Raw genomic sequence first — 27,062 nt, 5'->3', positions numbered from 1 at the left:
TTCCGAATAGAGAGTAGACTCTTAAAATCCTAAAATGTTGTTGATGAGCTTTTTCTTGTTTTTTTTTTTTTTTAAGGTAGTGTTTTCCATGCCAACAGTGCATTTCAGCTTCTGAATTCTGTCTCTCCACAGCATGCTCCTACACTGCGTAATAATTTTTCATTTACATTATTTAGCCAGATAGTAGGATGTCAGGTGTCTTCTGTTCTGGAAAGCATCTTCTGAACTAAAACTGTTTTGCAAAGGTTGGGTCACAAGAGACTGTGGGAATATTTTGAAAAGTGCACAGGGAAAAAAATGATGTTTGGGCCCGATCTCATGCCTCAAATCAATCTGTCTGTGCAAATCTCTCCCAACTTCACTGAGCTTGTACGGGGCGAGCAGGCATCTGTCCGCAGACTGGCTCAGCAGCCCTGTTAGCTGATGCCACCTCTCGACTGTGACCAGTCATTCCTCCTCGCTCTCGAGTGCTATTTTGCACATGTGGTAAACCAGCTGGGGAACTGATCTGACTGAGAAAAATCCTCGGGAAACAAAAAACATAACCCTTGACTGACTCAGCTGCTCAATCCGTTCTCCCCAAAGGCCTGGTGACGCTGAGCAGCGAGAGGAAGACAGGGTGCGTGTTCGGTGAAGCTGCCTGAAACCATTCCTGCCTCCAAATGGGAAAGCAAGCCTCAAAGGCAGGCAGCTGAACATCCAACCCCGCAGAAAACTGCATCTGCCTTGTCTGAAAGTAGTAGCTGGGAGTTGTCCCGTCGTTTCACTTTCCCAAAGGAGGTGTGTCTTTCCCTTAGTGAAATCATTTCCCAGGCAGCACAGCCCAGGCTCTCTATCATGGGGTCAGGAGAGGAGCCCTGTTAATTGCATCACCAATGCTACGGTCAATAGAGTAGAGGCAATTTTTTATTGAACTTTGGAGCGAAGAGGGGGGCGTCAGCGTCCCGCTGCCCTGCTCGCCGCGCTCGGAACAGCGCTGTTCTTAAAAGGCAGATCTGTATAGCACCTCTCTCCATTCCCTCTGTTACACCATAACCCCAAGCATGATTATAAAGTCCGTCTTTTAGTTTCTGAAAGTTACAGGTGAACCCTTCTTTCTCCTTCACCTTTTTTTTTTTTGGTACTTGTGAAAAGAGAATTAAAATGTGTTATCAGCAGTTTATATACAATAGTTTAAACCTGCAATTTTTTATGTACCTTACTGTTGGGACCTGCTCTATACTATTACACTGCTTGCAATTTACACACTGTACGTATTACGCAAACACTCTCTGTTCCTGGAATAATAGCTTTTCCAAAAAAAGAAGCTAGGAACTATTCTAAAGCTTCAGTGGCTTGCATATGGTGTGAGCAGTTAAGTATTTGAAGGGATGTAAATGAAGAAATAAGAAATGAAAACGTGTCTCGTGCCAGGGAGTGTAGGTATGTGTGATAACGAGTCAGGTAAGTTTTAAAACAGGCTGACTAAATTGTCTGTTGTAAAGCGCTGGCCTGGCTGAAACTCCCGGGTGGCAGCCGGGCTCCTGGTGTGGGCAGGGCTCTTCCATGGGCCCCACGCCGCAGGGTCACTTTATTTCACTTTAGCAGTGATTTAAAATGTAAAACCAACCAGCAAATCTGTAGAACCTCTTCCTCTAAAGCCTTTTCTGTGAGAAAAATTTTGAGTAGCGACATCCCGAGGTTCTCTGTGTCTATTTTTTGATATTAAGAGTATGCTTAGTCTTTGGGAGGAAAATATTTTAATGTTGGAAAAACGCTTGTCTCAGTTAAGGCAAGTCATTCAGACCTCTTCTTCCCATAACAACAACCACAGATAAATAGGATTAAGGGATTACGGCAACGTATATGCAACCAGCTTTTTCAATATGAACAAGCATCTCTGATTTAATTCTGAAAAAAGAAAAACATGCACTCTGCATGTGTTAAATTTCTGGTCATAGTGACACTGTGTAACTGCTCACCCCCCTCCCTCTGGTTACCTCCCACCTTTATTTTTCAACTACCAATGAGAGTCTCGAAGAGTCAAAAAGTTGAGTTTCATCTTCCACATAAGGCTTTATATACAGGAGCAGAGGCAGGCAAGAGCCCTGCTCATGAGGGAGACTGTTCTGCAGGACCGGCTGCGTGCTCCTGTGAGCGAGGTTTGTTCTCTTAAAACATTAGGAACTCGTTAGCTGCTCTGGTGCTTATTGCTGAGGGAGAGGGGGCAGATAGTGAAAATGGAGAAATTAAAGAATTATTTTTTTTCTGCTCAACAAATCATTTAAAGCAAAATATATGGCAAATCCTACTGGGGGTCTTTTAAGAAACTATGCTCAAAAGCTGGGTTGGAGAGAGGTTACTACCTCTTTGCTGGTTTCTCCTGCTACTAGAGTTGTATAAATGTAGTAAAAGAATCAGACTGATGCTTTGCTGTCTATTTAAATTAGGCTCTCTGATTGTCTAAATGAGTGCTTGAAATCAAATTCCTCTTATCAGTGCTGTTCACGTTTCGCAGCTATATAGTTTTTGGAAGATTTTTGGTAGTTTTCTCGAGTATGCTGGATGTAGTTCACATCTTAGAAGAAGGCTGTATATCAGTTGCTTTTATATGTTGCTGCATGGTGCCTTTGTGCATTTTCTGTCTTTTTCAATGTGGTAGTGATCTCCTGTCTCAGGAGCTTAAAATGCCAGGGAGTTTGAGGTAGTACCGGGGAGAGGAGCATCTTCATATTGCAAAGTTTTCAGCTAAGAGAGGAGAAAGAATGTGAATAATACCCATATATTGACCAATTTGCATTTGTAATCGTGTAAAAAGAGTAGATGACTTGCAGGTTTGCCATGTGCTGATAGCGTTTCCCTTGGCTGGCAGAGGAGACTGCTCCCAGGCAATCACTGATCCCACTTCTCTTTGTGCACCTACCTGATTTTGCCTCTGGTAGGTTCGGTCTCCCTGTATTTTAAAGGTTGCACATGCCCTATAAAGAGGAGAAAGGGGTTTCTGAAGGCTGGGGGCTTGCACACAGTGGTGGTGGCGGCAGAATGTGCTCTAACGCCAAGGAGAATTTCTCCGGGGCTTTGAACAGCATTACCCTCAGTGATTTCAGTTTCTATTCCGGCTTGGGCGCTCAGGAGCTCCATGGGGAGGGGCTTGAAGCTTGAGCAACCCTTTTCTTATGCTTGCCCATGTGGTGTTTCTGAGGAGAAAAAAAAAATCCATCTGTAGCAAGAATACTTAACCAATCTCAGCAAGTGGTTTTTATCATTTTCCTTCCCCTTTCTTCTATTTGTGCGCAGCCATGACAACTTTGCCTCAGGGCAGAATTTATTTTTTATTGTTACTTGAAATGTGTGCTGTCTTTTACTTGGCTAACATAATAAGAATACAGCGACTCTTTATTTTTGATTTAGATGTGAAGCTTTCTGTTTTTCAGGGTCTACTTGCTCACTCATCCACCAGAAAACAAGGACTGGGATCAGACTTAAGCTGTAAGGCTGAGCATCTGTGTTTCTCGCTCTCTACGAGACAGACCTGGCGATTCTTTTCTAATGTACTTCTCTTTCATTGCGTCTAGCTTGGTTAGCAGGAAACACAAGGCTATAGCTATTTCCCAAATGCTTTGTACTCATGCCAAGGCATTCTTCTGAGAAATACTCAAAGTTCAACAACCGAAACATCTGTGTTACTTGCTTTAGCCTAGGTTCACTACCAAGCTCTGCGCAGAACAAGTGTAGTTAGTGAACTATGTCTAACTATTAGCAAAACCTTTCTGGAATGGGGGGAAAAGTGAATGGTCAGGTGCTGTTTAGGGGGCCGGATAACACAGGCAAAAACCTGAAAAGATTCCAAATGCAGGTAACAAACGGTTATGTGCATGAGCATGCTACCAGATACGGGAGTGTGCACCCTTTTCCCATCTTCCGACAGGCCTGCAACACACCACTTAGATGGGTTGTTAATGTCTAAACGTATGTCTTGCTAACTGGCTATGCTTTCCAAAATCCTAATCGTTTTTTGAGTTGGGGCTGCTGCGGTTGCTGAACTTTGTGCTGAAGAGCAGGTATCCAACCCATGGTATAGTAGCTAGGAAACCGCTGGCCGTTAGCCCTTAGTCCAGTCTACGAGAAAATGCATGTTGGCCACTGGAGTTAAAGCCGTTGATGTGCGCTTACTATGGAGGAAAAGAAGAGATGAGCAGAGCTGCTGAGTGTCAGGGTGTGTTTCACATCGATCGCCGTGAAGCTGCGACGGCTGCTGTTTTTAATGAAAGCGGGCCAACACCTAGTAAACACTTGCATCAGAACAAGTGCAACATGCTTATGGAAGTGTAACTTTAGTAAGCCAAACTGCGTATTGTAAGCCATAGGGAACTGAAAAGCAAATCAAGATGCTCTTGAAGACTTTGTGATTTCATTCGTAACAGCAGCAAGGGAGGAGAGGAAAGGCCGTACACGGAACAGCAAAGAGAACGAACTTTACTTCAGGTCTGGTGTGCTGTCCTTAACACCCTGACTCCGGGCACCCTGTAGGCCACTTTGAATCAAGGGAAGCTGGGAGAAGGAGGAAGGTTCTCAGTTAAAATTGCTAGCTTCTTCAACTTCAGAAATTCAGTCCACCTAAGCTAGGAGAAAGCATGCAACTTGCAGGCATTGCCAAAGCAGGAGATGCTATTCCCAGTGTCAATAAATCAGCAATGATAAGAGGCTGTTGTCACAGGATTCCCTCACTGGCTGCAGACTTATTTTAATAACATAACTTGAAATGGCTTTTGCAGAAAATGGGGGAGACTTTGGGGTATTTAACTCGAGTACAGAGGAAAGAGCTCTTGTTTGTTGTACAATATGTGACTTAATGACTTGGTGTTCTTAATGGCTGAGTCTGTGGTAGGCGATATTCTCTTGTTTTCTGCTGAATGATGTTTGCCAAGCCTAAAAAATAAGAAATGACTTAACACAAGTTTTAAATAGTAAAAATGTCACTGACAACCTAATACCTTATCATCTTATGCACCTAGAAAAGACCTCGACAAAAGTGCTAGTTAGTGAACAATTTAAATGCAGTAAGCAGAACTGCATTTCTGCAGCTGAGAGTTTTGGTAGAGTTTTGGTCTTTTCTGAGAGGAAAAAAACAAAAAAACAAAAAAACCCCAAGAAGTGGCAATGACCCAAAGAACGCGCAAGATTGTTGTAAAATTTTGTTAGGGTGCCGAGAGAAACCATTTGTGTCATGGGATAGGACTCCAAAAAGAGAAGTTGATAAGGACTGCAGCAGAAGACAGTAGTGGAATTTAGCTGGAGACAGGAGTTCACAGTACATGAGAAAGGAGAAGAGAAATTAAAAACAGCTGGAAGACAAATATTTAGCAGAAAAAAGCAGCCACCTGGAAAGCATGGTCATGAATGTCTGACAGAAAGCGAGACTATCTCGTACAAAAGAATTACAGTTGAGAAGAGGCTTTGGGGAAAAACAACTGAAAATGGCAGAGGCACAGCGGAACAACTAATCACAGGAGAAGAGAGAAACGATCATGGGGTATCATAGCCAGGAAACGGCACTGATCATGAAAAAAAGGAGACCTAGCTATAGGAAACGCTGAGAGGACAGTGCCATCTGCAGCGAGACGGAAAGGAGAAGAAGCAGTTGTGAGTGGCTGCAGAGGGAGGCAGGTTTGTGGCAGAGCACTGACAAGCCCGTCGCTAGAGCAGCTGAGCAGGTCGTGGTGGACCAAAACGTGGACCTGAGACTGAAAGGACCCTGCTAGGAGTGGAGAAGAACCCACTGCTCATCCTTCCCATCGGGATAGGGACAGAGCCGGTGGCTGTGTAAAACATCTGTGGAGCGACGCTCCTAACCATCCTGGATGAAGAACCGTCCCCAAGAGCGTCCTGGGAACAGGGAGTTGGGGGGGGGGGGAGGGGAATGGCTAAGAGGGAGGTTGGTAGAAGCCTTTTAAGTTGGATAAGGTCCTTGGTAAAGAAAAGACCACAAGAAGTGCTAAAAGGGCAAATATCAGCCCAGCTGTCCTCAGAAGCTGATCCTGGGACTTGTCCTGTTAGAAATTTTCACTGACGATCTTCAATGACAACTCTGTCCTCTGCTGATGAGATTAGCTGTTACGCAAGGCCAAGAGGTATCGGAAATCCAGGCAGGGATCTGAGTATCGCTGTCAAAGCCCTGTGCTTCTGAGGCCGCTGGGCCGCTGTAAAGCGAAGCGTTGTCCACGCAGAGCTTGGATGACGAGGTGCTGCTGCCTTCGATGGCAGGCCCTGTCCTGCCCTGTGGCAGGACGACCCTGGCGGCACGTACGCGGCAGGGTGGATGCCCGAGTGCTGTTTGCCCGGGCTCACGGTGGCCCAGGGCCAGAGTGCTCAGTGCCTGCTCCCCGCTCAGCTTTCATTTCTGAGTCGGAGAGAGAGATTTACTGCCCCAGGACTGGCCCCGCGGGCTCCGAGCGCGCCGTTCCTTGCCCCCAGTGCCCGCTGCCGCTTATGGGAACCGTTCTGGACCTCGCGGCTTGTTGCAGCTTGTACCACTGTCCGTAAGGGTGGTGGTGTCTCCGTAAGGTACAGCTGCATATGTGTTGGCCGGTGAGCATGTGAAAGGCGCTCTTGGGCACTGAAGTCAGTCCTCCCTGATATTAATATGTGCTGAGAACTGGCTGTGTGTCCGGCCGGTTATTAGTTGGGTTTAATTATTGTTTGTATTATTGCTGTGTTTTTTTAGGGGAATGTCCACCTTTGAGTATGGCAGCACAAGAAAGATAGTGATTTTAACAAGATCTGACTTCTAAATATCTAATAGTCAATATAAGTGAAGGGAAACAATGGTCTTGTGAAACATTTTTTTTGTTATTATTCATGTCTAGAGCCACTCGTAAGAACTTCTAGTGAAAACATGCTCAGAGCAGTGTGATATTTGCGTTGAGTGTTAAGCATGAAGAGATATGATGCATGTATATTGTATTTACATTTACGGTATGTATCTATGCATGTTGCTTCCTCCTGTTTTATTGCTGTTAGAACCCTTCCTGCTTTGGTGTTTCACTGAGGCAAAATGGACTTTTTTGTCTGAGTAAAGTGCTAGTGAAAAAATCTCTGAATCCACGCTGAAAACCAGCAGCAAGAGTGTAAGATCTTAATTTCTCAGTCCCATCCTGAGTGTTTTGTGCTTCCCAGATCTAAGGTCACAAGCTGTGGCAGAGAAGGGCCAGATTCCCCCAGAAATAACTAAGGAACCACTAGCTGTTAGTCATGGAGTGAAATGGCACCTTTCCTCTGAGCAGGGAGAGTTGTTCTTGACTTTGGGGTGAGGAAGAAGGAGGCTTTCGAATGGAAGTATGCAACCGTTCAGCATCCAGCTGGGGAAGAATTAGCAAATTTTACCCATGGGTGACTTGACTGGCTGCTACAGTTTGGCCACCTACATCCATCCGATTTACCTGCTTTGTTTCCTGCACGGTGTCGCTACCTGTCCTGTTCCTCCCCTTTCTCTTTCAGAAGATCCAGGTGATCTGAAGGAACTAGAGATGGCCTCTCTGCCTGTTGTTACAACCCAGCCTCAATATGGCGTGCCTGTTTCATCCATATCGAGAAACACGTGGCAGACAGGGCTGATGGACTGTTGCACTGACTGTGGCGTGTGTAAGTGCTTGACCACGTATCTTATTTTGACCATCCATGTGAAGAGGGGCTTCGGGCAGCTGCTGAGACGGCTGGTGTGGTGTGGTGCGGTGCGGTTTGTTGCATGCCTTCTCGCAGCTGCCCTTGAAGCGATGCTAACACCTGCTCGTTCAGGTAAACAGTGGAATAACTAGAGCAGCGTAACCTGCTCCCTGAAAAGGTGGTTTTTGTGGTGGGATAATGAGCACCTACGTTGAAATGCTGTGAGATATGAGGCTCAGGCAGCATTTCCGATGAAGCATGACACTCTGTCCCTCACCTCACCTCATTATCTCCGGCTAAGAAAGCAGGACCTTGTCCCTGGTTGCTGACAGCAGGCTAACGGAAGGTGTCAGGTGTTTATCGTGTTGCAGAAGCAGAGCTTTTCTTGGTGAAGACAATACAGGCAGCCCTAATTAGCAGACAAAAAACTGCAGGAAGCTTGCAGTCTCTCACGCCGTAGCCCCTGTGTTTCTCCTTTTATTTTTGTACGCACGTCTGCTTCCCTCCTAAGGGTGGCTTTGATGGGGACAGGCTACAGGAACCGGAGGCAAACCCTCACTTGTTGCTGTGTTTCATCTTATTCCAGGCCTCTGCGGGACGTTCTGCTTTCCTTGTCTTGGATGTCAGGTGGCTGGGGATATGAGCGAGTGCTGCTTGTGCGGTACCAGCGTGGCGATGAGGACCCTCTACCGCACCAGATACAGTATCCCGGTAAGTGATTAATCCTTTGTTTCACCTTGCTCAGAGAGTAAACATGAAATGCCCTCAGAGGCCCCTCTCTTTGGACATAATGAATGTGTGGAGGGCAACAGCGTTGTTCGTTTGCCGGTTTTCACTCGTTCCTCAGTGTGTTACTTCCTGAGTGAGGTTGGGAGCACAGAATGGGAGTCAGGAGACGTTTCGCCACACAAATCCCTGGGCTGCTTTTAGAAAACTGATTTTAATCTTATGCAACTCCTTTACAGCATCCTTCATCGCATGAAGGAAGGCTTCCTGTAGCACTGCAAAAACCAGAAGAAACATGTCCTAGAAACATGTCCTAGAAACATGTCCTGCTTTCAGCTGTTCTTGACCATAGTGATTCACAGGGTCTTGGCTTCTTCTTCTCCACTCCATAATGAACATAAGGTATAGGAAAAGATTTGAGATTTTTGGAGGCATAATAAATAATAAAATCAGTCATTTTTTATGCCTACTGATACCCCTCTTTGAGGAGATGTGCTGGCTGGCTACTGTTACACAGATAAACCTCTATAATAAGGTGCTAGAGAACTGTATTCGTTCATATACAGTAAATATGGCAAATCATTTCTTTTCAGAGGGAAATTATCATTGTCCGTAGCACAAACCAAAGTAACCTAATTCCAATTCATGATAATTGCCTTTTTGTTTGTTTTTCCCCTCAATCGTAACCTAAGGAGCCAAAAGACAAATAGCTATCTGAATCTTGTATTAAATTCTTTCTTTTTTCTTTCTATTTTATAGCTTTTTGCAAGTCCTCTATATTCTACAACAAATGCAGTCATTAATACTGAAATGTTTTAGTCTTTTTAAAGCCTGCTACTCTAGATTCTGCAGCTAAATGCAAAGGGAGAGCATCGAAGAGGAAAAAAAAAGACACGTGGACTATGATTAACTCATTCTTAGGTGAAATGTGGTTTTTGGAAAGGTCTGCAGTCCTAAGTCATCTCTTTTTAACAGGGGTCCATTTGCTCTGACTTCTGCATCACCCTGTGTTGTCCTGTGTGCTCTGTTTGTCAAATAAAGAGAGATATTAACAGGAGGAGAGCACTTGGCATATTCTGGTAAGTTTGGCTGATTGCTACTTATTTATAAAGGCACCGTGTGAAGCCCAGCAGAAGCTCAGGCTCTCATGGTCCGCCAGTGACTGGCCTAAGGCATACGGCTGCTGTGATGCAGAACTGGAAATAACAGGGTGGTAACAGTGACCTGTCCCACAGCAAGACGTTACCGGGACCCTTCTGCAAGGGAGGAGGCCAACGTCTCCGGGAGGGTGTTTGTGGGGCCCCAGCTCTCTGGAGGCCGAGGAGACCTGGGGGCATAAACCGGCTGAGAGGGGCCGGCTGCCAAAACAGGCCTGACGGGGATGGAGGGGCAGGGAACGGCGAGGGTTGCCGGTGGGAGGCGGCACTGTGACGGCAGCGTGCCGGCGGGGCCGGGGCGCTCGGGGCGAGCAGTGGCGGGTGACGCGGGGCCCCGCTTGCCGGCGCGGCGGCACGGGCTGCACCGTGCTCACCCACCCTTTGCTCTGTGACAGATCGGCCCAGGCTCCGACGCTCCCGTCCCGTCCCGTGGCGGATGCCACCGGCCTCGCTGGGTGCCGAGGAGTCGCTCCGCACAGGAGTCGCCGGCGGCGCTTTGGGCTTGGAAACGTGCCACGGATGGATGGCTTTGCTTGATTGTTACCGACTCCTCCTTTCCTCCTTAGAATCGGCAATAAACCGTAATGCTTCGCTTCACTTGCACTGTGTGTCATCTTTCTGCACCACCTGAGATGTCCTGAGACACTCTTCCTCCTCCTGCTACTTACGTTTCAGCAGCTTCCTTTTGTCCACAGTGCAGCTGTGCCCTGTGCCCTGTTGCACAGAGAGATTTGTGCTACTATTTTTTATTTACAGAGCTTTTAAAAAAGTATTTTTAATATGTAAGCAAGCGATGTGTGTTTTACTCATCCAGAAGGTAAACTCTGGAAATAATTGTTTTTCTTTCTCTTGGGCTGAAGCTGAATTTTCCAAAAAGTGAAATTATTTCAAATTACTACTGCAGCAAAAAAAAAATTTAAAAAAAGAAACATGGCTGGACACTTTACAGCATTTTCTCTTTGGGAACAACAGCTTTCGGCCAAACACTATTTTTGTGGAAGGAGAAGAAGGGGGGGAGCAGAAGTGGGTTGTGTGCGGGTCAGAGCCCCGCGCTGGGGCCCAGCAGCCCCTTCCGTGCAGGCAGCGGCAGGGTCACTGAGCACAAAGCTGCCTCAGTTTCCATGGCCAGGGCTGGCCGCGGGGGCTGCTGGCCTGACCCTACCTTCTCCCACAGGTTGTTACCCTGGAAATGCAGCGACTGAGGCTGTCCTGGGTGGCAGAGCTTCACACGCTGCAAGAAAGCATCACGGCAAAGCAAATTCCGTCCTTGCAATTCCCTTGTCTTTGCAGCTGCAACCTTCTCCTCCAGCACTGCCTTTGCCGACCTGGCCGAGAAAGTACTCCTCGCAGCTCTGCCGTGGGATTTGTGGCTGTCTGTCACAAGCCGCACTCGTGCACTGCAACGCAGGCGTCAGCAGAGGCCTTCGTGGTGAACATGCTCCTCCAAGGAGACTGGCAATAAATTCACACCCACTCGCGTGTAAAAACATCTTCGGGCCATGGGTAGGCCAAGTCCGCTTTGAGGGCAAACTCTGCCACCCCCTGGCCACAGCCAGACAGAGCACATTGGCTGAGGGTTTGGTCTTAAAATATGGGTTTTGCTTAAACCGCACCAGAGAGACAGCAGAGAAGTCGTAGCTGCCCTCATCCCATCGCTTGTGGAGCGTTACCAAAGGACTCTTGGGCTGTACAGGTCTCCTCCCAACTTTACTCTTAGCAAATCTGAATTTTTGCAACAGGGACCCAAGAAACTCAGGTGTATCGCAACTCGGCAGCCCTCAATAGTGTTGTCCAACTCGCTGCTTGTGCTCATAGCTAAGGGAAGCCAGGAATCCCCTCCGCAAAATGTGCGGCCTCTCCTTTATGTGAAGCCCAAATGCTGTAAAGGTGTGCCCGAACTCTGCCTGTGCTGCAGAGCCGCGCGGTGGTGGTCCTCCCCACGAGCCAGGCGCCACCTTGCCCAGCCCTGTCTTTTGGATGGTCCGCAGAAATCGGGAAAACACCACTGTCATCCTAAGAAAGTTAAAGCACAGCTATGAGGAGAGGGAAGAAATACCACACGTGAGGGCTCTTTCCAGCATGGTGTAAGGAAGTGATGAGAATTTGTACCCAGGGTTTGAGGGAGCACCTGTGTCACCCAGGGGAATCATTTCTTTATGACAGCCAGGCTTAACTATAAAACTGCCTAGCAGGAACCATACTTCCACCAGGAAATTTCTTAAAGCAGTGCAAAAGCTTGAATCCAAACTCTCCTTCTCAGCAAACTGTTACTCTCCGAAACCAGTAGCTCTGATAAAGCATGCGGGCAAGCGAGAGACAACGCGAGGGACAGCAACAGGCGCCCTGGAGAAGCAGCACGGCTCCTGAAGGGACGCGCTCGGGGGGAAGGCTGGCATGACGCAAATCAGGCGACTGTTGTGCACTCTGCTCCAGCAGCCAGCGGGCACAGAGGTCGCCCTGGGCGGCGCACCCAGCGCACATATAAAGGGCGAGGAGCAGGAAAAGGCAGCTCGCCTCCCCGGACGAGGGCTGCTCGCAGGTGGTACGTGCGTATGCCTCTCTTTCTTCTGGCAAGGTTGGCTGGGTAAAAAACATTGGTATTGGCTTAGCTGCTCAACGGGTTGTTGCCTAGGAAGGAGATGTCGTGAAAGCACAAGTGCGCTTTTCTACCTTGCAGGCGTCTTCGAAGCAAAATTAATGTGTCAGGTGCCACTGATGGGCATTTTAACAAAAGTGTGCAGCAAAGTTAGAGTGAGCACAGCTTGCTTGCTGTCACATTATACTGTTAGACGCGTATGAAGATACAGAAAAAATGATGACTTACGACCTTTGTTGCTGGTGAAATTAGGCTGCATGCACTTCAGGATCTATTTTGCCTCAATTTGTCATTTAAGCAGTCGTCAGTGTCTCAGAGCTGTCGGGTTTGAGCCGAGGGTGTTTGAAGTCGCGCATAGAGAACAGTGCTGGACACTGTCCATCCCGTGCGAGAAGGCTGCGCATCAGGCGCTTCTTAAGGGTGCTGCATGCTCCCCGGTGTCTTTTCTGTCCATTGCAAGGACACGGTGCTGTCAGATTTTGAGAAAGGCCGGGAAAGCAGATGGCTGGATCCATCTCTAAATGGCGTAACGTGTATTTAGTAATGAGCCCCGTCAAGTCCGATTTTTCCACGTGCTGGGATTAATTCTGTTATCTGGCTGCAGGAGTTGACCATGCACTCCAACGTTTCCTCTTGAACAGGTAGATGATTTTGCCTGGGGCTGAAGGCCCTGCACACGCCTGTTTCTTTGCGGCCGCGGTGTGCATGGGGCCAGGAGAGACGCTGCTGGAGCTGCCGCTGAGCAGGGCTGAGGCTGGGGCGGCGGTCAGGCTCGGTGCTTGCTCCGCTGATAGGTGGGTCCTGGTCTCGCGCCAGGAGAGCGTTGTTCCTCAGCTAAGGCTTCTAATTTCTCCAAGGATGGTGGTGTTGCAGGCAAAGCAGTCTTGATTTGGGGAACTTTTAACCTCATTTACTTTATTGCCACATAACGCAAACTTCTCATCACTGATTTGGGTATTGTGAAAAAAAATGAAAATAATTAAACAAAGACTTAAGTAAACACCCTTTCGCTGTTTCCCCAAGGCTCAAGTTAAGCCAAACACTGCTCTGTCCGTCCCAACTCCCTTTGGCGAGGCCACGGGCAGCGCAGGAGGGTGAGAGGGTGGGGGTGTGGGGGTGTGGGTGTCCCTTCCCGGAGACGGGTCACAGTCCCCGTGGAGGCACACCCCTGCAGCACGTGGGCGCTGCTTGCCAGGAGGGCAGCTCGTATGTTGGGGGGGGGGGGGGGGAGCGCGTGCACGAGCTAGCAAGGCGCTCGTGCGTAAATCAACTGGGGGCTCGTGCATGAACTAGCTGGGTGCACAAGCGTAAATTAGTATGCGGCCACGCATAAATGAAGCCGGTGAACTAATTGCACACGCAAGTGCTGCTTGGGGGCAGAGTAATGGCACACTCAGGCATCAATAACTGTGTGCTGGCGTGTGACGTAAGTGGGCGCAGGCGCGCAAACAGACTGTGCTTTCGCATGGCACCTCGTTGCACGCTCAGGCATGCGCTAGCTGTGCCCTGCTCGTGTGCACGTTTGGGGGGGTGCCCACGCGTGAACTGGGCACTCGCATACAAAAACCCGATGGCGGGTTTGTGTGTGAATTAACTGCGCGCTCGCGAAAATTGCTCGCACGCTCCTGCATGGATTAAGCGTGCTCTCATGTGCGAGGGCAGTAAATGCTGCGACTCGGGCCGGCACGGGCAGGAGGAGCCGTGCGGGAGCCAGGCCAGCTGGCTCGGGGAGCACTCAGGCCTTTGCGCGCTGCAGAGACAAAGACACCAGGTTGGGCACCAAAGATGTTGAGTGGCGGCTGATAGGCGTCGTGCCTATCTCGCGCCCAGCACCGTTGGCCACGCCAGCCCTCAGGGTGGGGTGCTTGTTTGCGCATGCATCAAAGGTCTTGGCTAACAGCTCTGGTCACTGCAGGGATACACAGTAAGCAGAAGCAGTGTTTTTTCTGCTCAACAGCCAGCTGAGCAACAATAACGCCTTTGTCCTTTAACCTTCAGCTTGCGTTGGTTACTGAGGCAAGCCTGCTAGATGGCTGTTTGCCCTTCAGGGTAACTAGCAGGCTGGAATTATACAATGGAAGAAGATACTGGTATCTCACCATCAGTCTAGTCATACTTCTGCTGTTTGCAAAAAGTCCCTCCTCATAAACGAATCATAGGGAGAGTTTCTACAGCCTTTCTTCCGTGTCGCAGCTTGTGTTACGGCAGAATCAAACTCCCTTCTTCCTTCTGCATACTGTTATAGGGGAAAAGGGTCGTTGTTACCACGAAAGAACTGCTGGGAGGCGACATTTAGTTGTCAGGCAGCGGTCTGTCTTGGGAGAGCAGGGTGGGCTTTCTGAAGGCAAACCCACGTGGCCAAGCCAGCCTGTAAACACCGGCCAACTATCCGTTCTGCCTGTAGAGCACCTCAGCCACCTGCTGCGTGCTGAGGACAGCCAGCACAAATGAAATATCAGGAAACACCCTTCTACCTCTCTAGTATTAACTGAAGGCAATGCATTTACTGGACTTTTTCGAGCGCTCAGGATAGTAATATACTTATTATATGGTATTTTTCGAATCTTGCTTCTACTGCTTAAATTCTGTGTCACCATATAATGCCACCACAAAAGCACTCCCATTCATTTTTAATAGCATCATATGAATTAATGCCACCTTCTCTTTCGTTAAAAAGCAAATGATTACCTTGTTCTCTTCCTGCCCCTCCCAGCGTCCTGAAACGGTGAGGTCAAGCCCTCTCTCCCTCGAGCCCGGGTTACACCCGGGAAGGGAGCGCTGGGCTGCTCTGCGCAAACCCCATAACCTGCGACACGCAGCTCTACCTAATGCGCCGGCAGCACAAACATGCCGAAGCCGAGACAGTGAGGGCACACGGGAAAAAGAGTTGGCCAAAGACGTTCTGGCAAACACACGTAACGCTAGTAATGAACTAATTGGGTGGCTGCGTGGGGAAACCAATGAAAGCACCAGGGAAAAGGCAGGCCCAGCTGACCCAAGCATGGCAGAGGCAGCAGCTGGTGGGACGAAGCTGGGCACGGCACGGGGGCTGCCGGCAGAGCTGCCAAGGCATGGAGAGACCCTCCGGGGCTGGAGATGCAGCCGAAGTCATTGCGGGAGCGAGAGGGATCGTGGCAAGGGGAAGGAGCTGTGCAGCCCTCTCGGAGCGCACAGGCCCTCGCCACAGCAGGTAAAGAGAGCTTGGGGTCGCTCGATGCGATCGATGAGCCCCAGGAGGCTGAGGAAGAGGAGGACGAGGGGCTGGAAGAGACGGGTGAGAAGAGGAAGGACGGGAAGGGAGGGAAGGGAACAAGGATCATGTTTATCACAGTGAAGAATGATAAGGAAAAAGAGCTGCCTTGAAACCTGCCAAGAAAACAAGCTGACAAGAAAACAGAGAAGAGTGTGCCTGATAGGCTGCTCTAGAGGGAGAGGCAAAGGGATGAGATACTGGGGGAACAAAGCACAACAATAGGATGATTAAAGAGAGCTTAAGAGAGGTGGGACAGAGCTCTGAAAGCCTCATGGCACTGTGAACACAAAAAACCAACAAAACAAAACAAAACAAAACAAAAAACAGGTAGAAGCAGACAATGGAAACATTTAACCCGGAGATTAGCAGACAGGATTGACCTATGGAAGCGCTGCGCTCCTGAAGCAGCTAGGCCCCCGGAAAATGAAGCATTTTCCATGCATAGGTGGGATGATGAGATTTACTGCCCCAAGACTGGCCCAGAACGGGCTGTTCCTTGTCCCCAGGCCCTCTGCCACTTGCAGGGAAACCACTCCGGACCTCGCAACTTGTTCAGCCACCAGTGATGGGGAGGGTGGTGGTGTCCCCGTGATGGGGATCTGCAAGGTACACGGGCCTGTGTACCATCTCAGAGTACAGCATGAGCACAATATCCAGTGTAGAAATATCTACAGTATCTTTCTTCCATATCTCTACCTTCCAGAACAGAAACTGCCTCGAGTGACCCGAAAGCTGTGGAAATGGCCTCTCATCACGTGATTACGATCCAGCCTCAGTTTTCCAGTCCTCCACAGGCGAGTGAATGGCAGACGGGGTTGCTGGACTGCTGCTCTGACTGTGGAGTGTGTAAGTGGATCGGGAAGCTCTTATTTTTGGCGTTTACCCGCTGTGCATTTCTGGCATGTCCTCTGCTCTTTTAGTGGGGACAGTGGGAGTGGGGAGCGATGACTCTTCAGCAGGACGTTTACAAGTCCCGCTCACGTCTCCCCTACTCTGACCTGGAGAGGGAGGCGGGCGAAGGTGCCGTCGGGGCTTGCAGGGACTCAGGGACAGAAACCCATGGGAAGTGACTCGGCTTGTTCCAGGGCTCATGGAGCAGCTGGGTTTACCACTTTAACCACCAAACAGTCCTCCTGGAGACAGGGCCCGGGTGGTTTTTTCCCATGAGGGAGGTGGGTCAGGCTTCCACAGCTCGCCTCCTCTTCTTCTAAGCAAGGCTAAGAAAGCAGGACATCGCCTCCGACTGCTGGCAGCAGGCTGGCGCGCAGCATGCCAGGTCATCACCCGTGTTGCAAACCATGTTTTTCTTGCTAAAGGCAGTAGAGCCGCTTTTGTTAGAGGCTGAGGTTGCAGCCTCCTAACACAGCTCTGCAGGTCTTTGAAAGGGCTCTCCAGCTGCCGCTCTGGTTTGCCAATACGCCCCGGGTTTCTCTTCCCCTTCTCTTACCTCATCTGCTTCTCTTGCCAAAGAGCACCTTTCCTTTTTCTCACCTCCCTGTAGGTATATGCGGCACCTTCTGCTTCATTTGCCTGGGATGTCAGGTGGCCGGGGACATGGACGAATTCTGCTTGTGTGGCTCAAGCGTGGCAATGAGGACACTCTACCGCACCAGATACAACATCTCAGTTAGTGATTCACCTCTTCCTTTGCCCTGCTTAAGGACTAACACTTTGTAGGCACATCCACAGATGTAAGCTCAGCTCCCAGGCTCAGGGTGCTTAGGTGCAACGCTTACTCACCGAGCTTTGCCCAGGCGATTCAAAAGGGCATCCGACGGGGAGAGCAGCGTTTGGGAGTCTCACGGATTGGCGCAGCCCCACCAGACTGGCCACCAGGGATCCATGTGATTTCCTTGACAGCCCGATTGCAAAGTGATCTCCTCGACAACCTGTTGGGCAATCACAGCTTCCTCACTCTTGGTTTTCTGGGTTTTTTTCCCCCCTCAGCATCATTCAGCCCTCCTAAGTGGCCTGACTGAGGCTAGGTTTTTGTAGACTTCAGAAAGACGATAAAATAGACTGGGGGCGGGGTGGGGGAAAGGGTGACTTTAAAAAGGCAAATCAAATCAGAGGCTGAATTATTTTTATGATGGCTTTTTCCACCCAGGGGTCCATTCTGACCGATTACCTCAGCATCCTCTGCTGCCCCTGCTGCTCCCTCTGTCAGTTAAAGAGAGATATCAACAAGAGGAAAGAGCTGGGCATATTCTGGTAAGTTGGGCTGATTTCTAAAGCTGACAGCAGCGTGCCGGCGGGGCCGGGGCGCTCGGGGCGAGCAGCGGCGGGTGACGCGGGGCCCCGCTTGCCGGCGCAGCGGCACGGGCTGCACCGTGCTCACCCACCCTTTGCTCTGTGACAGATCGGCCCAGGCTCCGACGCTCCCGTCCCGTCCCGTGGCGGATGCCGCCAGCCTCGCTGGGTGCCGAGGAGTCGCTCCGCACAGGAGTCGCCGGCGGCGCTTTGGGCTTGGAAACGTGCCACGGATGGATGGCTTTGCTTGATTGTTACTGACTCCTCCTTTCCTCCTTAGAATCGGCAATAAACCACTGTGCTTCAGTTCATGGGCAGCACGTGCGCTCTTTTGCCTTGTTTTCTTTCTCTGTGCCCTGCTGCACAAATGCTCCCTCCTGGCGGCAGGCCGGAGGCGCAGCTTTGCCCTCCGCCCCAGCAGCATTGCTCTTGCCAGCACGGCTGGTGGCCGCGGCCGTGTTGCTTTTACCTGCCAGGCCCTAAAACACAGAATAGCCCGTTTATCGTGGCTGCAATGCTCGAGTTGGCTGGTGAGGGGGCTATGGCTCCCGGGCTAGTCCCAGATTCAGCAAATACTGCAAACGGGGTCAGCCGTTTTATCCCTACAAGAGAAGAGAGCATTTCCACCTTGGCCATCAGGATGCAGAAGCTGTAGGTTTTGCGTGACCCTCAGTAAGACGGACCCCAGGAGAAGGAGGAGCCTTGTGAGTCCCCACCGCCAGCGCACAGAGAGGCCTCTCCCGGAGGAGCTGCTGCTCCGCGGGGTAAGCGCTCACGTAGCTGCTGTGTTGGACGCCCAAGTCTGACGTGTGCTGGGTTGAATTAACCCCTGAAGCAGAAAGGGTCACAGCTAGGCCCCTGCCAGCGGGACCACTGTCTCCACGCTTGCTTCCACCCTGTTCTCAGGGAAAGCTCCTGTGCAGGTGCCCTTGGCAGAGCCCCCGAGCCCCTAGAGCTGCACAGCTCAGAGAAGGGCCCCCAGCGCTGTGCAGGCTGTGAGCGATGGGCCCTGCTAGGAAAATGGGGGACCCCTGCTAACAACTCAACAGCAAGTTAATCCAGACAGGTAATGGTGGAGAGGTGGCCTGTGAAGAGGCTGGCTGTCCTCCGGATGGACCCTGTGGCTTCAGGACAAGTTCCTGCAGCCGGCACAGGAGCCGGGGTCAGTCGGCGTGTGAGGAGAAAGCGTGCCTCACATCCAGAGCATGAGCGGTTGCCTCTGGGCAGGAAGCCAAGTGTTGGGGGGAAGAAAAGCCAGGTAACTTCATTTCCAGAAGCAACCAGTCCCTCTGGGGGCAAAGCGGGGGCCCCTTCCCCAGTGCTGCCTGGGGTAGAGGCACGGCTGCTGCTACCTGAGGCCACCTGCCTCCGGCTGCTGCTGCAGTGCTTGGGGCCGAGCTGTGTGCCAAAAGACGATTGGGGGCCTGGAGGCTGCAATTGGGTTGAGAGGTGTCCCTGAAGGAGTGAGGGAGGATGTAAGCCTGCAGATACCCTGAGAAAATGCCCCTTAAGTAGATCTTTTGTGTTCAAAAGCTTTACTGAAATTAAAGGGACGACAAGTCGACCGCGAGCCAGCAACGTGCCCGTGTGGCCAAGAAGGCCAATGGGATCCTGGGCTGCATTAGGCAGAGTGTTGCCAGCAGGTGGAGGGAGGTGATCCTGCCCCTCTCCTCAGCCCTGCTGAGGCCTCACCTGGAGTGCTGGGCCCAGTTCTGGGCTCCCCAGTACGAGAGAGGCATGGCACCGTGGGAGAGAGTCCAGCGGAGGGCTACCAAGAGGATGAGCGGAAGGGAGCATGTCTCCTCTGAAGCAAGGCTGAGAGAGCTGGGCCTGTTCAGCCTGGAGAAGGGAAGACTGGGGGGGGGATCTGATCAGTGTGTACGAGTATGTGACGGGAGGGTGTCAAGAGGACGGGGCCAGACTCTTCTCCGTGGTGCCCAGGGACAGGACAAGAGGCAACGGGCACAAACTGAACCACGGGCGGTTCCGTCTGAACCTGAGGAAAAACTTCTTTGCTGTGAGGGTGACAGAGCGCTGGCACAGGTTGCCCAGAGAGCCTGTGGAGTCTCCCTCCCTGGAGATATTCAAAAGCAGCTCAGACCTACATGCTGCAGGTGACCCTGCTGGAGCAGGGGTTGGACCGGATGGTCTCCAGAGCTCCCCGCCGCCCTCGGCCGTTCCGTGAGTCCGTGATGGCGCCGGAGGCTATAGGCGGTGCAGCTGCCTCCCCGCGGGGAGCTGCCCGGAGCTACCGCCGACAAGCCCAGCGATCACGGCCACGTCTCCCTGTCTCACCCCTCTGGCACCGGGCTTCAGGACCGCGGGGCGGCGCTGCCCGCTCCTCTCGGGGCGGGGGGGGCGGGAGGGGCCGGTGTATATTCGGGGCTGCGTTGGCGCAGGTCACCTTGGGTTGGCGCGCGCCGCTGGGGCTCACCGTTACCGCCCCGCCAGCAGCCGTTACCGCCCCCCCGCGCGCCTCCGGCGGCCGTTGCCGCCCTCTCACGTGCCCCGGGCGGCCGTTACCGCCCCGCCCCGCCCCGCCCCCTCCCCTCCCGCCACGGCCGTTCGAGGCCGGCGGCGGCGGCGCGCAGCCTTCAGGTAGGCGGCGGCAGGCGGGGGGTGCCGGGCCGGGCCCCGCTGCCCTCCCCGCTCGCGGCGGCTCCGCTTCTCCCCGCGGCCGCGGCCCCCTCGGCGGCCGGGCCGGGCCGGGCTCGGGGCGCCCTGGGCGGGAGCCGGGAGCCGGGGCCGGCAGCGGGTTTGGGCGGGAGCAGCGCGGTGACCCCTTCCCCCCCCCCCACCTTCGCTTTTTTTCCCCTTGCAGGGCCGGCCGGGCCCGGGGGCACCGGCGCCTGGGGCCGAGGGGGCTCCCAGCGGGCGAGGCAGCCGGGCGGGCCGGGCCGCGGGCGGCGGCCGTGAGCGGGGAGCGGCGCCGGGGCAGCCGCGCCCGGGGGCTCCGAGGGCGCCGGGGCCGGGCGGGGCAGGCGCTCGGGAGCCCGGGAGCGCCGGTCTGCGGCCCGGCCCCGCGGGGCTCCCCCGGGGCGGCGGCGGCGGCGGCTCCCGGCCCCGCGGGGCTCAGCGCCGCCTGCCGCGGCCGGGCCGGGCCGGGGGGAGCTGCCGCGGCGTCGCGCCCGCAGCCCTCGCGGGGCCGGGTCGCGCCTCGTGTTTCGCAGGACGCGGCGCCCGGGCCCGGGGGGCTCAGGAAAGCCGCGGTGAGCGGCGCTGCCCTGCGGGGGGTGTCAGGAAAGCCGCGGTGAGCGGCGCTGCCCGGGGCTGCTGCCGCCGCCGCGCCAGCTGGGGAGCGGCCCTGCCGCGGTGCCGGGTCTCTCCTGAAACGCCCTCTCCTCTCTTCTCTCTCCTACAGGGACGGAGGAGCCCCAGCCGGGCACTCGGGGGTGGCCGGAGCAAACGCTGAAGTGTCATCCTGCCACGGGCTCGCTGCTGCTGCCGCCTGCGCACAGAGCCTGGGACAGCGCGTCCGGCAGCAGGGGCCGCATCCCGGCCCCTCACCCGCACGGGGACCTCGGGGGCGCTTCCTGCGGAGCCTGGGGGCATCTTCTCCTGGGGGCTTCTCCCTGCATCGCCTGGAGGGGCTGCGTCACTGGTGAGTAACAGCTGCAGCCTCGCTGCCTGTCTCTGTGTCAGGTGCAGGTGGTGCCGACCCCGCACGACGGCCTCGCACCTCCTTTCTGCGCTCGGAGACGGAAGCGGGAGAGCGGCGCCGCAGAGAGGGAGGCTTCCTCCACCCCTGACGCAAGGCACCCGGCTCCCTGCTCGCAGCAGGACGACTGCGCTCGCCTCGCCTCGCCTCGCTCCTGCCCTGCGCGCGCCCCGCTCCGGGCTGGGGCCGAGCTGCCTGCGCCCGCTGGGCTCTGGGCCTCCTTGGGAGCCGAGCTGGGAGCGCAGCGCCCGCTCGTGCCAGCGCAGCTCCGGCTCCTTGCAGCTTGGGCGACTGCCCAGGTCGTAAATCAATCACTGTCATAACTTGCATATGAGTATCATGTTCCATATTGCATCCATAGAGCATAATTAGTTTATTAATAGTATGTACATCTTGAAAACATAGTTAAATTACTATATATATAAATGTATAAATGTTGAGTATAAAGGTATACATTTGTGACAGCGCAGCTCCGGCTCCTTGCAGCAGTCTTGGTGACTGCCCAGGTCGTAAATCAATCACTGTCATAACTTGCATATGAATATCCTAGTCCATATTGTATACATAGAGCATCATTAGTTTATTAACAGTATGTACATAGTGAGTACATAGTTAAATTACTATATATAAATGTATAGATGTTGAATACAAATGTATAAATGTGGCAGTGCAGCAGCCTTGGTGACTGCCCAGGTCGTAAATCAATCACTGTCATAACTTGCATCTGAATATCATGTTCCATATTGTATACATAGTGCACAGTATGCATGGCATTGTATACATAATTAGTTTATTAACAGTATGTACATATTGAATACACGGCTGTTTATATATAAAAACATTATAAAGGGTGAATAAAGAGTGGAACTGGAAGACGGCGTCTGCTCGCGTTTCCTCCCCAAAAGTGCCTTTCGCGCCAGAAACTATCTCAGACGCGAAGTTCGGCCTGGTGCATGCCGGCCTCCCTGCCTTTGGGGCGCGCGCGGACGGACCCCCACCTCCGGTGAGGGTCCGCGGGCCCTGCCTACCCACCCCCCCCCACCTGGCCCAACCACCCTCCCACCCCTCTCTCCCTCCCACCCCCCACAAAAAGGGCCTCTGGGTTGGGGGCTGAAAACTGCTGACTTAGTAGTCTCTGTTTCCAAGCCTCCAAAACACAGCACTTAGCCTCCGTTTCTGAGCTCAAAAACGCAGGACTTGGGCTCATTCGGCTGTTTGGGGCTCTGAAACAGAAGCTGTTTTCAAGCACCAGGAACGCAGCACTTAGCTTCTGTTTCTGAGCTCTGACCCCAGCCCAATGAACCTGTTTACAAGCACCAGAAACGCAGGACTGACTTAGCCTCTGTTTCTGAGCTCTGAAACAGCTCAGACCAGCCTGGTTTTGAGCACCAGAAACTCAGGACTCGGCCTCCCTTTCAGAGCCCCCAAACTGCCCAGGGAACATGCTGTCTGAGGCCCAGGAATGCCCACCTCCCTTTGGAAAGCCTGCATTTCTGGGGCTCAAGGCCAGGTCCAGGGGGCTGCTTTGGGGGGGGGGGGGCTCAGAAATGGACACCAAGCCCCCAAAGCAGCCCACTGGACCTGGCTGAGAGCCCCAAAAACGCAGCAGCGCTTGGCCTCCCTTTCTGAGCTCTGAAACAACTCCATTGAACCTGTTTTCCAAAGCCCCCAAATGCAGGATGCCATTTTGAAATCCTGCATTTCTGGGGTTCAAAAACAGGTCCAGTGGGCTGTTTTGGGGGAATAGACACTGGGCCCCCCCCCACAGCAGCCCACTGAACTTGTCTTTGAACCCCCAAACCCAGGACTTAACCTCCATTTCTGAGCCCCTAAACAGCCCAGTGAACCTGTTTCCAAGCATCAAAAACACAGCACTTGGCCTCTGTTTCTGAGCTCTGAAACAACTCCATTGAACCTGTTTTTGAGCACCAGAAACGCAGGACTCGGCCTCCCTTTCCGAGCCCCCCAAACCACCCAATGAACCTGTTTTCTGAGGCCCAGGAATGCCCAACTCCCCTCTGGAAAGCCTGCGTTTCTGGGGCTCAAGGCCAGGTCCAGGGGGCTGCTTTGGGGGCTCACAAATGGACACCGAGCCCCCAACGCAGCCCACTGGACCTGGCTGTGAGTCCCAGAAATGCAGGATTTAGTCTCCCCTCTTAAGCCCCAGCCAGCCCCCTCAGCCTCCCCTTTTCAAGCCCCACAGCAGCCCAAGGGACATGTTTCTGGAGGCCCCAGAAGGCAGGGCTGAACAACCGAGGCTAAACCCTGCATTTCTGGGGCTCCGCAGCAGGCTCGGGGGCTGTTCGCGGGCTCGGAAACGCACTCCGAGCCCCCCCGCAGCCGCTGAACCCGTCCTCGGGCCCCCCCAAACCGCAGCCCTTGGCCTTCCCGCTCCCCCGACCGGCCCCCTCCGCCCCCCTTCGGGGCCCCGGGCCGGTGCCGGCGCAGCGGCCGGGCAGGACTCGGCCCCGCGCCCGAGCCCCGGCCGCCCCGGACCCCCCTGCGGCGCCCCGCGCCCCGGCAGCCCCCTCCCCTCCCCTCCCCTCCCCTGCCGGCCCCGGGCTCGGGCCGCGCCGGGCAGCGCGGCTGGGGGACCCTCCCCGCCGGCAGCCCCGGCCGGGCGGCACCGGGCTCCGGCCCCTCGGGCTTTGCGGCTCCTCCTCGCCCCGCGGCTCCCGGCTCCGGCTCCCGGCTCCGGCCGCCTCCCGCCCCGGCCGGTCCCGGTCCCTCCCCGCCCCGCTTACCTGGGCCCCGCGGCACCGGCCCCGGCCCCGGCCCCGGCCGGGAGCCCCGGACACCGAGCGCCGCCGCCGCCGCTTCCCGCGGCTCCGGGGGCCGCAGGGGCCGCGCAGGCGCCGCCAAGGGGCCGCAGCCCCGCCCACACCGACGCCCCGCCCCGCAGACGCCCCGCCCCGCCCCGCCCCAGGCCCCGCCCCCGGCGCACACAGCAGCCCGGCCCGGCCCGGCTCGGCCCGGCTTTATTGCGGCTCGGCGGCGCCCGCCGCTCCCTCGAGGCCGCTGTCGCGGAGGAGCCGAGCGGCCGCCTGCTGCACCCGCGCGTCCCCGTCGCCCCGCAGCGCCCGCAGAGCTGCAACGGCACCGGCGTCAGCGCCCCTGCTGCCGGCGGGGCCGCCCGCAGCCCCCCGGCCCCCGGCCCGTCGCCTACCTGCGGCCAGCAGCGTCGCCTCCGGCCCCGGCAGCCACTCGGTGCCCGCGTGCTCCACGAGGACGCCTGCGGCACGGGGCACCGCGCGGCGTCACGCGCTGCCCGCCGCCCCGGCCCGGAGCGCGCGGCGGGGAGGCGCCGGCCCCGGCTGCCCGGGGGGCCGCGGCCCTCGAGGCGCCCCCCGGGCACCAGCACCCGCCACCCCACGGCCCCGCGGGCGCCGCCGCCCCGGCGCACCTCCCGCCCCTCCGGCCCGCACCCCGCGCCGCCCCGCGCCGCCCCGCGCCGCCCCGGCTCACCGGCCACGTCGAGGGCCGCGGCCTGCAGCTCCACGCAGCCCTCCAGGAAGCAGCGCCTGGCGGCGACGTACAGCCTCTGCTGGTGCTCGCGGCTCTCCTGGGCCTGGGGGACGCGGGCACACGCGTGTCCTCCTCTGCCCGCCCGAAAACGCCCCCGCGGCACCCACGGCCCGGGCACCGCGGGCGGGTGCATCGCCCGCCCCCTCCCTCCCGCCCTCCCTCCGTCCCTGCCCGCGGCCCCCGCGGCCCCCGGGGCGCGCAGCTCCTCACCAGCAGGCTGCAGACGGCGTCCTGCAGCTCGGCCGCGCTCAGCCTGGTGCCGACGGCGATGCCCTGCCGCACCCTCCTCAGCTCCAGGAGCGGCGCGCACAGCCGCAGGGCGCCCTGGCACGCCTGGCAGAGAGAGCCCAGCCCTGTCGCGGCCGCCCCGGACGCGGGGCCGGCAGCAGGGAGCCTGCCCCGGCCCCCTCCGCGGCCCCCTGCGCGCGGCACCGCTGCCGGCGGGGAGGGCGGAAACGTCCGCGCGGCTTTGCCGGCTGCTTCGCGCGCCAGCTCCCGGGCTCTCACCGTGGCGGCTCCCGCGTCCGGGTCGCGCAGGTGGAGCACCAGGCTGGCCCACGTGCTCCCCAGCTCCCGGGCGAAGAAGGGCCTCCACCGCCTCGTGGCCGCGGCGGCCAGCACCCCGTACAGGGTGAAGGCCGCCGAGCGCAGCGACGCCTGCTCCTGCAACCCAGCGCCCCCGGCCGTCAGGCGGGCGGCGGGGACCCCTCGGACGACTGCTCTGTAACCCCCGAGCGCTGCCCGTCGAGCGCAACGCCCTCAGAAAGGACCCCCGGGGGAGGGGAGGGGAGGGGGGCCACAAACAGCGCCGCCTCCGTCTCGCCCAGACATCGGTGTCTTGCCCGAACCCTCCCGCTGCGGAGCTGCCCCGGCCCGCGCCGCCCTGCGCCCAGCCCGCCAGGGACCCTTCGAGCGGGCGCCAGGCGACGCCGCTCGCTTACAGCATCAAAGAACGCCCTCGTGGCCCTGGCGATGTCCTTGAAGGCGGAGCCCACAGCCTTCCCCCGGAGCTCGTCGACCACCTTCGCCAGCGCCAGCAGGCTCTCTGCCACCACCTCCGCCGAGGCGTCCTCCAGGCCCCTCCGCAGCGCCGCCAGGACGGCTCCCTTGCGCTTCCGCAGCTGTAACGCGCGCACCAGCCTCTCGCTGTCCTGCCTCCGACCGCCCGCCTCTCCCGTTGCCCCGGGGCCCAAGCTTCCGGCATCGGCCCCGAGCAGGGGGCAGCCCGAGGCTCCCGGCGGCACCTCCGCCCCCTCTGCAGCCCGGCTGACGCCCGAGGACGCAGCGCGCCCGGGGGAAAGGCCCCCGGTTGCCTCTGCTGCTCTGCCCAGGCTCCTCGCCAACCCCTCCGCTGCTCTCTGCCTGCATCTCTCCGGCCAGGGGCCGCGTTTCCTGCGGGGCAAAGCCCCCCTCACCTTCTCCGGCGCGCCGCTGACCGCGTTGCCCAGCCCGCGCGCTGCCATCTGCCGCACCGTGCTGCTCGGGTCCCGCGCTTTCTCCACCAAGGCCCCCAGGACGGGCTGAAGGCACCTCCTGGCCTGGGCCGCTGGGTCCTTCATCAGCTGCAGCACAGCGACCCGGCCGTCAGCAGCCGGGGACGGAGGCGGAGCAGGCCCGGCCACAGCGCCCGCCCGGGGCGCCGCGCGAGGAAGCCCCACGAGCCCGGCCTGACGCCCCCGGCCCCCGGCCGCCTCCCTTTGCGCCCGGCCCAGGCCGAGGGCAGCGCTGCCCCGGGCCCCAGGGCGCCCACGTTGGGGCGGTCGGCCTCCGGAGAGGATTTCTCATTGGGTCCCGGGGCCGCTCAGCAGAGCTGCGGAGCTCCAGGCAACCTGGCAGCCCGTCCCGGCTGGGGTCGGGGACGCCCTGGAAAGGGGTCGCTGACAGAACGCCCGCCCGTCCGTCCTCTGCCCCGGCAGCAGCGACGGGGACCCGGAGCGAGCGGTTTGCAGGGCCAAGAACATCCCTGGCCGCGGCGCGGGGGAGCGACGCGGCAGGGGCCGGGGAAGGGCAGCTCCCGGGAGGCCTCCTACGGGGGGATCCACTCCCGCCTCGACTGCGACACTTGCTGCCGGCACCTCCCCAAAGAGCAGCGTCATGAGAAAACCCCTCCTAAACCTGCCTCTCCCTCCTCCTCTCTCACCTCCGCAAAGAAAGCCGCCGCCATGACGCGCAGGTTGGACGACGGGGCCTCCAGCCACTGCGTCAGGACCAGCACGACGGGCAGCGAGACGGTCCCGGCGCGGAGCAGCACGCTGC

General features: G+C 56.1%; 3 protein-coding genes and 1 long non-coding RNA gene across 13 annotated transcripts in view; 3 read left to right on the top strand and 1 right to left on the bottom strand.

Annotated features, from left to right (window-relative positions):
* The first annotated feature begins 1,988 nt into the window (after window positions 1-1,988).
* On the top strand, window positions 1,989-10,121 carry LOC104145180 (placenta-specific gene 8 protein). Of its 7 annotated transcripts, none has more exons than XM_068941475.1 (5): window positions 1,989-2,141; window positions 7,477-7,620; window positions 8,228-8,352; window positions 9,343-9,446; window positions 9,920-10,121. In XM_068941475.1, coding segments are annotated over exons 1-5 (510 nt in total). In that variant the 5' UTR covers window positions 1,989-2,005; the 3' UTR covers window positions 9,921-10,121. The 7 variants fall into 7 exon arrangements, with proteins under 7 accessions (XP_068797576.1, XP_009674876.1, XP_068797577.1 ...); XM_068941478.1 differs by lacking the exon at window positions 9,920-10,121 and adding an exon at window positions 3,414-3,468 and having other exon boundaries at window positions 2,079-2,132; window positions 7,480-7,620; window positions 9,343-9,450; XM_068941477.1 differs by lacking the exon at window positions 9,920-10,121 and adding an exon at window positions 3,414-3,468 and having other exon boundaries at window positions 2,079-2,141; window positions 7,480-7,620; window positions 9,343-9,450.
* Window positions 10,122-10,273: 152 nt separating this feature from the next.
* On the top strand, window positions 10,274-17,936 carry LOC104145181 (placenta-specific gene 8 protein). Of its 4 annotated transcripts, XM_068941481.1 has the most exons (5): window positions 10,274-12,070; window positions 16,077-16,219; window positions 16,875-16,999; window positions 17,481-17,584; window positions 17,733-17,936. In XM_068941481.1, coding segments are annotated over exons 1-5 (525 nt in total). In that variant the 5' UTR covers window positions 10,274-11,918; the 3' UTR covers window positions 17,734-17,936. The 4 variants fall into 4 exon arrangements, with proteins under 4 accessions (XP_068797582.1, XP_068797581.1, XP_009674879.1 ...); XM_068941480.1 differs by lacking the exon at window positions 17,733-17,936 and having other exon boundaries at window positions 17,481-17,588; XM_009676584.2 differs by lacking the exon at window positions 17,733-17,936 and having other exon boundaries at window positions 11,936-12,066; window positions 17,481-17,588.
* Window positions 17,937-20,126: 2,190 nt separating this feature from the next.
* Window positions 20,127-22,154, top strand: LOC138067029 (uncharacterized). The gene is made up of 2 exons (XR_011140699.1): window positions 20,127-20,221; window positions 20,985-22,154. It is a non-coding gene; the product is annotated as an uncharacterized lncRNA (long non-coding RNA).
* A 2,105-nt stretch (window positions 22,155-24,259) lies between these two features.
* The window catches only part of LOC138067067 (maestro heat-like repeat-containing protein family member 2B), a 34,557-nt gene continuing 31,754 nt past the window's right edge, over window positions 24,260-27,062 (bottom strand). Inside the window, exons 36-42 of the mRNA XM_068941026.1 lie at window positions 26,947-27,058; window positions 26,222-26,368; window positions 25,748-25,927; window positions 25,314-25,469; window positions 25,017-25,139; window positions 24,747-24,849; window positions 24,260-24,513 (exon numbers count right to left, since the gene is read on the bottom strand). Coding sequence (XP_068797127.1) covers window positions 24,260-24,513; window positions 24,747-24,849; window positions 25,017-25,139; window positions 25,314-25,469; window positions 25,748-25,927; window positions 26,222-26,368; window positions 26,947-27,058 — 1,075 coding nt within the window. The remainder of the gene's footprint in view (window positions 24,514-24,746; window positions 24,850-25,016; window positions 25,140-25,313; window positions 25,470-25,747; window positions 25,928-26,221; window positions 26,369-26,946; window positions 27,059-27,062) is intronic.

The sequence above is a fragment of the Struthio camelus genome, chromosome 4 (genome assembly GCF_040807025.1).
Source record: "Struthio camelus isolate bStrCam1 chromosome 4, bStrCam1.hap1, whole genome shotgun sequence".
Lineage (NCBI taxonomy): Eukaryota > Metazoa > Chordata > Aves > Struthioniformes > Struthionidae > Struthio > Struthio camelus.
The sequence above is the reverse complement of the archived record's forward strand: the minus strand, read 5'-3'. Positions and strand labels throughout refer to the sequence as shown.